Raw genomic sequence first — 9,938 nt, 5'->3', positions numbered from 1 at the left:
TCACATATTGTTGCAGTGATTAGTACTCTTGTCTCACAACAAGAAGATTGCAAAGACGTGCATGATCTGTTAACTGGTGACTGGCAGTAGGTGTGGATGTGAGAGTGAATGGTTGTGTGTGTTGGCTCTGTCATAGACTGGACAATGTTAACAAGGGGGGGCTTTTATTTTGAAGGGCTTTTTATTTTGATATTATCGAGCAGGTCATGTGCTGTCTGTTTGTACTTTGTTCCATCTGAAACTGCAGTCTATTTTAACCCATATTTAAAGCTTCCAGTACACAACATAAAAAATCCTTGGCAAATTTTCCAGTGCCTGATGCATAACATGGTGTTGTCAGTAAACAAAAGGTCCTGAATGATGTGGATAACATTTTTAGAAAAATATTTTTCCCTCCAGTGTGACTAGTGCAGGTCCGTGTCTACAGAAACACTGCCAGCAGCGAGCATTCATTATAGATAACAAATAACAAACTAGACAGGTGTCTAGCTATGTGGAGTAATAAACTTCAGCCCATATAACTTAGACAGATTTCTGACTCCACTTAGATTTTTGCTGTCTTTTTCTAATTCGTTTTTTTAGCTGCACTGTGCTTGATGATGTACAGAGTATGTAAATTTGTTTTGCTTTGTTTACATGATCTCTGTAAATATAATGTAATGTACTTTTTTTAGTCTTACTGACTAAAGCATTTTTTGCTGCAAGTGACATTTTAACTATATTTTCATACAATGTTTTATTCACCAAGCACGTTATCTACCTCCCATCGATGGTCAACTTAGAATTACCAGGTAACCTAACATGCATTTCTTTGGAATGGAGTAACTGGAGGACACCCATGCAGGCACAGGGAAAACACGACAGGGAAAGGCCCTGTAACGTGAGTGTGTGTGTCCTTTAATGTCCACTTGAGCTAGCTGCCAAAGCAAGTTAATTCCAATAGATTGCCCTTTACTACATTTATTACTGATAAAGCTTAAAGGGGCATTGCCACACTGATTGTAGCTGCCTGCTCAGCCTCACCTCTGCTAATTCAAGTTATTGAACTATACTTCTCAACTGCATTGGTGCCTTTTGGAGCACAAATATATTCATCTGACAAATAACGTGGCTTAAAAATAATGTATTTTTGTTTAAACCCTACAGTCAAGCCCCCTTGAATTACCAGAAAACTTAGTCTGTGGCTGTCTTATCCAAATAGGGTACAGACTGTAAAAAGAAGAAGAAGAAGTATGGTAGGAGCCAAAATGCTAACATGATCAAAGTGCTTTGAGATATTTTCTTTAATGATACCATACATTTCTGTTCTAGTCACATCTTGGAGTCTATGTTACCCAGATTGTTTCTCATCCTCCATTGATTAAGTAGGATGTGTTGTGCTGATAGTGACTTATGCATCTTGGAGTTTGTAGCCTGCAGCAGAGATAAGAAGCACTAGCCTACCAAGGTCAGAGGTTGTTTCTACCCAAATGACACTGACTAAAAGAACATAATTTAAGTGACATTGTTTAGACTTCACAGTTTCCTGTGGTGGAACTAAATGTTGTATACAAGTTCTTTTGCACACAGACAGTATGCAGAGTAGGACAGGGCATTTATACTTCACGGGGTGAAGTTGGGGTGCCTTTTCAGAGCATGACTGAATGCACCCATTTCTGAACAGCAGTTCTTGCAACAGACAGCATGAAGAATGCACTTCAAAAGACATTCCTGGAATTAAGAATTGAACCCAGCTGAGCTGACACAGTCTGTGTAGTTTATCTTATACCTGAATCCTCATGGCAGTTACGTTGGCATGATCTGTCTCTTTAGTCTTAGAACTGCTTTGTTCTCCAGGGGACATGATACCGTGGTGACATTAATCTGTGTGGAAGATTGTAAAAGTCAAATCCAGCAGTCAGTTTTAGCCAGACAGGCAATGACCACTTGATGTGCAGGTATGAAGGCAAATGTAATCGGCCCACTTTCATACACTGCATGAGCCATGTTTTAATCAACAGTTTTCCTTATGCTCTATTTAATGTTCTGCTTAATAAAATTAATAAACTAGTCAAACCTTATTATCTAAAGTCATATTATGAAGAAATTTAAGTTATACCATTAATACCAGTTTTTCCCAGTTTATCAGCATCTGGCCAGGTGTTGAGTTCATCTGTGTTTTCTCTATTCTTTAAGGTGGAGAGCTGGGCAGGTCCATGTTCCACCCTTGGTACAAGCTGCACTTTCTGGGCTTGACTTTCACACATGCTGTGTACATATATACATTGTGGCTGTATATCTTCCATTCTCTCACAGTTGGTTTGTCCACAGTGGTGGTAACTTGGCTCTCTCAAGTCTAGAGTTAGTTTTTTTTGTGCTTTCTCTTGTAACCCAGTCTCCCAGTTCCTTGCCTGAAGTCTGATTCCCACCCTTTAGAAAATCAACCTGTGTTCCCTTAAGGATTCAAGAGTTCACAACTAGAAATACACTTTCATCACTCTCACAGTCCAACACTCCCTGTGGATTCAAGGCTCTACCTGCCACATAACGTCCCTGCCTGCTCTCCATTGATTCCCACCCACTCATCTCAGATCTCTGCCTGCCCACCGGCACCTCTGTCAAGCTCTGTTCACCTGCACCACAAGTAAGAACACAGTTTGCCAACTCTCTCAGCTGTTGCAATTCTCTGAATCAGTCCAGCCACGTCTAACAGTTGCCCCTTCTCTACAAACACCACCTGAGTTCACCTGTAGTGCCCTTCTCTCTATTTCTTACCACTTGTAAATAAATCTTGAAACACTCAGTTGTGATCACTGTCTCCTCCAAGCTGAAAGTTAACTCTGACGGTCATTAATGCCCACATAACCTTTGCGTCAGTGGTGGAATCCACAAACATCCATTTGGTAACACTCCCAAAAAGCTGATTCTGTTCATCTGGACGTAGCGTTTAGATGTCTATTCACACCTACAGGCCAGTGGACACTCTTTCAATAATGAGGATGTACACATCCTGGAGAGGGAGGAACGCTGGCGGGGAATCAAGAAAAGGGAAAGACCATCTCTGAATTGAGGAGGGGGCCTAAGAGTATATCTTTCACCATCTTACAATGCTGTGATTGCAGCCATTCCCCAACTCTCTGTGAATGGTACTCATGGCCATTGATCAAAGACCATTGATCAATGATAAGTGGTCAACGGTCACTCACATCACTCACTTGGATGAGTGACGAAACGTTTCTCCCAGATGAACAAAAACAACTTTTGGGATTTCCATGATTGAGCATGCATCAAGGAGTCTGCGACTCTGTGTTTATGTTATTATTATTCTGTGGTTTTGGTTATTTTGGGGTTCTTGTACATTCTCTGTTCACGTTTCATGTTCCTATGTTCTGTGTTCCCCAGTCTGTGTGAAGTCTGTGTGTTGTGTCATTGCGTGTATGTTTCCTGTTTTATTGTGAAGGTCTGCATCTTATGTGAGTGTTTTCAGTTTGCCTCCCTTGTCTCGTCACGTTAATCACTCCCAGCTGTGTCCCCCACCTGTGTGTAATCTCCCTGTGTTCTCTGAGTGTATTATAGTCGTGTCTTCTGTCTTAGTAGTTGCTGGTTCGTCTGTGTTTGTTCCTCTGGCTTCCTGGTGATTCTCCCTGCAAGGGACTCTCGTTCGTGTTCTGGCTTTGTTAAGTTTTAGTTTTCCCAGTTTAGAGTATTTTCTGTTCTGTTCCTCGCCCCCCTTCCTGTTGTGCTGTATTTCACCTTTTGTTAATAAAGCTCACTCACTACTTAGCAGTCTGCATCTTGGGTCTTTATCTCCATTCCACACGTCTGCTATGCCAGGCGTGACACATGTCTTACTTTATCTTCTTTGCATCTTAAGGGCCTGATCACCCTCTATTTTTCCTGCACCTGAGTTCAATGTATTTTAAATGGCTCTTGGTCATATTTTTAGCTAAATAGTTTCATGGGTCTAAAATTATATATATATATATTTTTTTTATTTCATTGGAAAACCAATAAACTTTTTTTTTAAAATGCCTATTTGTCTCTGTTCTATCAGCTTGGACACTCACACCAGTCCCTTTTTAAGCCAGCCGTAAGTTTGAGTTCAAATATGAACCTGTTAAATTTGGCGACTGTATTTCGCACAGCTGTCATATCTCTGTATAAGTACTGGAGTAGTTCCCACAGGGACCATGATCTGCAATGATCACTCACACACAAGATGAAAACTACCAGCTCTGTTATTATGGCCACTACCAAAATACAACCGATGACTACCTTTATATTGGCTACATTTCATTCCTCTAGTAGGTGCAGTAGATAAAACTGGGAAAGAGAACATTAAAACCTTAAACCCAGTTTAGGTAGCTTGGATGTGTCAACACACTGAATATTCTTTATTAAGTCTAGACTGGTAGTCATTCCTTTTGACAATGACGTTTTCATCAGTGGGGTAAAATTCTGGCATAAAAATTGGCTCAGCTGGTTTTGGTGGTAAACTAAGGGAAGTGGGATCAGAGATGTCATATAAGGAGAATCTACGAAACTCAGAACCCCAAGTCAAAATCTAGTGGAGAGTTCTGTAGTAAAAGTCTAGTGGTAAGTATTATTTCTAGAGAAAAAGAAAAGGAGTTTAAAACCATTGTTTTGTGGTAAACAGCAGATCCTTAAGTCACTTTTAATCAGATGTGACTGGTGATTATAGTCAAGCATTTCTGTCCTGGTGTCCTTTGAACTATCAAAATAAGTGGTCATGTTTAAAATGACTGCTTTTGCTTCTATCAGGAGGGGAAGTCTTCTTCAATAGATTAAACGGGTCTTGAACATTAATGGAGATCTTCATTTTCTGTTAATTGATATACGAGTTAATTTTCAGATATTTGAACCACAAGAAACATCACACTCTCGGGAGCCTCGATCTGCTGGGTTGGCAATCTAGCTTTGTTTGTAGGAAAGTTCCTGGGCAGAGCTGGTTACAGCAGAGAGCTGCAAATGTCTTTCTTCGCTGTAAGAAATGTTTACATCTTGTGCCCTTTATTAATGTCAGCACTTATTTGATTAGTGATGCGTGTGTGCTTTTGGCTGTAGAGAGAGAGAGCAGAGAGATAGACAAGGGAGCGAGGAGAGGAAGTGAATATCCAAAACCAGTCATGAGGTTGTCAGTGTGTGCAGCGGTGTTGGAGCACTGATTTGTCCATCAGCGTACACTTGGGGTGTAAGGGTTTCTTTGTGTTCTGGCGAGTTTTCTTCGTGCAGCATGTCAGAAGCTGCACGAGTGTCTTTCTGTATTTCTTCTGGATCTCTGCTGATGTTCAGAAAGATTCCTTATCAGCTCGGTGACAGTTACTGCTGTCGCGCATCGTTTTGAAGCGTTTTTATTTTAGTTTAATTGTGTTATTTTTGCTCGAACATCCTGGTCTGGATGCGCAGCAGAGCGGATACCGTTTCGCCCGAGAAGCGCTGAAATGATGCGCATCCGTGGTCGCAGCGTTTCGCTCTGTGAGCTCGGCCGTCCGCTCTCTACACACTGAGAAAAGCGGAGAAGAGGGGAGCCTTTTCCCGTTAGCCGAATCACGTTTCACCGCTGACTGAGTGACTGATCAGAGCTAAGGAAAACGGAAGGAGGAGTGGGGCGTGTGGATGTGAGACTAAAACAAAAAAAGAAAGAAAAAAGCAGGATCTGGATGGAGAAGGGAACGGACACTGTATGCGGGGACAATTGTTCCCGAGATTTTCAATAGAATAGAATTATTTTCATCCTTTGTACTTGCGGATTAAGAAGTTAGTTCGAGAAAAGAAGAAATAGCAGGTTGGCGCGCTGTTGTGTACGGTGGGTGAGGAGGGTTTGGGGGGTGGGAAAGAAAAATGCTGCCTTCGCAAGAAGCCTCCAAAATCTACCATGACAACTATATGCGCAACTCCAGGGCCATCGGGGTCCTGTGGGCCATATTCACCATCTGCTTGGCCATCATTAACGTGGTGGTGTTCTTCCAGCCTTATTGGATTGGCGACAGCGTCAACACACCTCAAGCCGGCTACTTCGGTTTGTTCCACTACTGCGTGGGTAACGGGAACTCCAACCGGGAATTCTCGTGCCAGGGCAGCTTCTCCGAATTCGGCTCCATCCCGTCAGGAGCCTTTAAGGCGGCCTCATTCTTCGTGCTGATGTCCATGGTGCTCATCATCACCTGCATCGGCTGCTTCGCCCTCTTCTTCTTCTGCAACACTGCCACGGTCTACAAGATCTGCGCCTGGATGCAGCTGCTATGCGGTATGGATGGAAGACACTTTGGTGTGTTTTGAGGTAGAGGGGGAATTTGAGTCTTCCCAGGCTTTTTGGCGTGGGGTAGGGGCAGCTTGAGGAGAACGGGGTCCTCTTGTGTTACCCACACTTTGTGTCGTTGTCAAAAAGTGTCACCAGGTCCTCAACAGAATGAGTGCAGCAGGATGAGCGCTTGGGGGAGGTCACATAGAATAGAGATCATCCCTTCAGAGTTAAAATAATTTCTTTATCTTAGCCTTTGGCTATTATTGGGTCTTTCCTCAAGAACCCTATCATCCTGTTTTACATAAGGCTAGTTAAAATAATGTGTCAGTGTAATTATATGGAATTATGATAATGAAATGCCTTCAGCAGCATTGAATCAAAGATCACAGCTTCTATGTTGGTTGTTATATCTACAAGATTAGCCAACATTATGTGTGATCTACAAATCATGCATTTCAATAATATATCTTCACTACATTCATTCATTCATTCATTCATTCATTCATATATACAAAACCAGAACAAACATACAGCTGACTTGAGAGGGTTACACGGAGTCTTTCCCATCAGTGCTGAGTGCAGTGCAAAGTGTTTTTTTTCTTCTTCACATTAAGCTGATGAAGCTTTTCAGTTTTGTCAGTGACTGATCATTTTTTCTGTGACCTCCAGGATTGGAAAATGAAACAGAGGGCCAAAAACTACAATTCTTCTAATTGGCACTTGAAGCTGCCTCCAAAAGCGATTGAGTGCGTATTGACTCCTATTTTTAAAAATGCTTTAAAAAGCATTTTTACAGCCTGGTTTTAAAAGCACAGTTTAGGACTCAATGGATAATATTCACTTTCCTAATTTCCTAATAATTTTCAACTATTTAAATACTGGAGTTAAGGTCATGGCTGCTTTGATTGATATATGCTTTATTAATTAATTAATTAATGGTGTGTGGTTCAGATCATCCTAGAAGTTTGTGCTTCAGGTTTTGTGAATAAAATTCTAGTATAGAAGTATCAGCTGTTTAAAGATCCTAGCTTTATATGATAAAGTTAGAACCCCACTCCTTCATCCAAATATGTTCAATTCTGGTCCCAAACAAAAAAACATGATAGTGGCCAGTACTCGAACGCTGAGGCTCCAAATGGAAAGTATGACATTTATATACAGCCTATGATCTGGCTTGGAGTGGTGCTTTGTTGAGTCACAGCATTGCTGTATGTGAAACACTTGATACCAAGTCTGGCCTAAATTTGATCTGCAGTTTGTTATGGGCCACATTTGGCTTTGACCATTGACGTTGGCTGGTTGACTTCCTCTCATGTCCACCAGATGCTGGGTGTGTTGTGGCATTTTAGCCAAATGTGGCCCAGACAACAATAATCTCTCTTGAGCCTTGCTCATGACTATTTAGCCATACTTGGCCCATTCAACATTCACTAAACTATAACCAAGTGTCAACTTCCAAAAGGAGCCAGATTAGACCCAGAGGTGTTTGCTATCTCGGTTACAACTCTTTGTGTGAGCTTTAAAAAGCTCTCCCATCACAGATTGTTGAACAGATTGTGTCACTTCAGGTGGCGTCTACAAGTGTGTCCCACATGCTCAGTAACATCAAGAATCCCCTAGAAGATTCCTAATCATAAAAAAACACTAATTAACTAGACGTGATGCACCTGAAACTGGTCTCAAATGGGTTTAAAAATTCAGTGAGTGTTGATAGTTGTGTTGAAGGTTTGGCTTTTGTTGATACTCTTGTTGCATGATTGCATCATTATTTCAGAACTCCTCACTTTAGTTTTTAAAAGTCTGAATTTCTATGCATGTGTGTTTGTTTTTTTTAATGAAAACGTGTGTGTGTGTGTGTGTAAGAGTATATTTGTGAATTGGTCTGGAAGCACTGACATTAACTGGGAGGAGATATTGCTGGCTCAGTTATTCATCCTATTTGGGAGCTGGAGCCAGGGCTACATATTGCAATGGACTTGGGATCTTTTGTAAGCATAGACTGTTTTCCAGCACTACCTGGATCCACAAAAAAGCAGGATAAAACTATGGAAACAGTTTCTTCTTGGAAACGAAATATTCACACAGCTTCAAAGACATTTCTGTTGGTGCCGTTTAAACAGTGTGACTTTGAAGAGCTTGCTTAGCCATAAGAAATGATATATCCTGCTCATGATAATTTATTAACTGCAACATATACTAAAGGTCCACCATGGTAAAGGACATACTCATCTTTGTCAATAGTCACTGTATTTGTGTTGATGCAGCAGTCAGCCCTGTTGCCTTGTAGCCCCCACCCACACTTCACCACCTCATTTCCTGTCATCTTTTTTTTCATTGCTGATTGGTTCCTAAGTTTCTTTGCTCCTTGTGCCAAGTTGGCACACATTACATAAGGACTGCACACTCTCACTCTTTTTAGTCCCACATGGAGCGGCAGATAAGGTGAGTTTGGTTTGTTCTTCTTTTTAATTTATTACGACTTTTCTTTAAGTTAATGACTTAGTCTGACCTCATTTTCTCTTTTGACTTACATGGACTTTGGCACATTGCTTTTCTTCATTAATTCCTTAAAGTTAACCACAAAGAAAACGGGGACAACATTACACCAGTGAACCCAAATCATCACCAGTACCCCAATCTGACTAAATGTGGTCATTACTACTTTGTTACACTGGAAAGTCAGATCTTCTGTTTAAAAGAAATTAGTTCATGCTGAATTATTTATCCTAGTGGCTATATATATCTTGTTTGTGTCCTTATTTTACAACCCCAGTTCCAAAAATGTGTTGGGATATTTAGTAAAATAACAACAGAATGCAGTGATTTGCAAATAATCAAGTCATAAACCCCAATTTTTTCCTGACACAGAAGGTCTTCTATTTAATTTTTTTTTAAATCATTTTAAGAAAAACATTACCTTGTTTTGAATTTAATGGTAGCAAAAGGTCTCAAAAAACTTGGGACGGGACAACAAAAGTGTGTAAAACGGGTACAGCTGGAGGAAGATATTGCAGATAATTGTTTTATTTAAAAAGCATTTTAGAGAGGCAGTGTTTCTCAGAAGTACACGAGCAAAAGTTCTGCAAAAAAGAGAAATGCATAAACAAATTGTGGTACAATTTGAGAATAATGTTCAGTATGAAATTGTAAACAACAGGCATGATTCTGACAATTGTATGTGAACACAGCTCACCATTTCATCCACAAATGCAGGTTAAAGCTCTATCATGCAAGAAGAAGCCATACGTGAACAAAACATCCAGGAATGCTACCATCGTCTCTGGCCCACAGTGTTTAAAATAAACGGAGGAAAAGTAGGAAAACTACTCTGTAGTCAGACAAATCGAAATTTGAATTTTATATAATTTGTATATAGAGGTTTTCGAGCCACACAAGGCCTTCATATTTCAGCAAGACAATGCTGAACTGGCCTGCCTGAAATTCAAACCTTTCACTAAGTGAAAACAAGTTTGTGGATGATGAAGTAAAAAATAAAACACTTTTTTTTTTAGACCTGTTGCTTCCATCAAATTAAAAAAAATAATCTATTGCATTTTATCTTTTTTGACATATATTCTCCATGTTTTAGTATGACCAAAATATAAATTCATTGCATTTTATTTATTTGCATTTTACAAAGCATTCAAACTCATCGTTGTTTGTTCCATCTCCTCTAACCTTTACTAGTGGAAGA

At 40.3% G+C, this 9,938-nt stretch overlaps 1 protein-coding gene across 4 annotated transcripts in view; it reads left to right on the top strand.

The window, feature by feature from the left end:
* Window positions 1–5,120: 5,120 nt before the first annotated feature.
* The window catches only part of lhfpl4a (LHFPL tetraspan subfamily member 4a), a 30,921-nt gene continuing 26,103 nt past the window's right edge, over window positions 5,121–9,938 (top strand). For 3 of the 4 annotated variants that reach the window (XM_040003019.1, XM_040003018.1, XM_040003017.1), the window contains exon 1: window positions 5,122–6,247. In XM_040003019.1, coding sequence (XP_039858953.1) covers window positions 5,842–6,247 — 406 coding nt within the window. In that variant the 5' untranslated portion in view covers window positions 5,122–5,841. Of the gene's footprint in view, window positions 6,248–9,938 lie in introns of all 4 variants that reach the window. The other variant, XM_040003016.1, reaches the window with a different exon arrangement.

The sequence above is a fragment of the Simochromis diagramma genome, unplaced genomic scaffold, assembly GCF_900408965.1.
Source record: "Simochromis diagramma unplaced genomic scaffold, fSimDia1.1 OVJJ01000646.1, whole genome shotgun sequence".
Lineage (NCBI taxonomy): Eukaryota > Metazoa > Chordata > Actinopteri > Cichliformes > Cichlidae > Simochromis > Simochromis diagramma.
The sequence above is the reverse complement of the archived record's forward strand: the minus strand, read 5'-3'. Positions and strand labels throughout refer to the sequence as shown.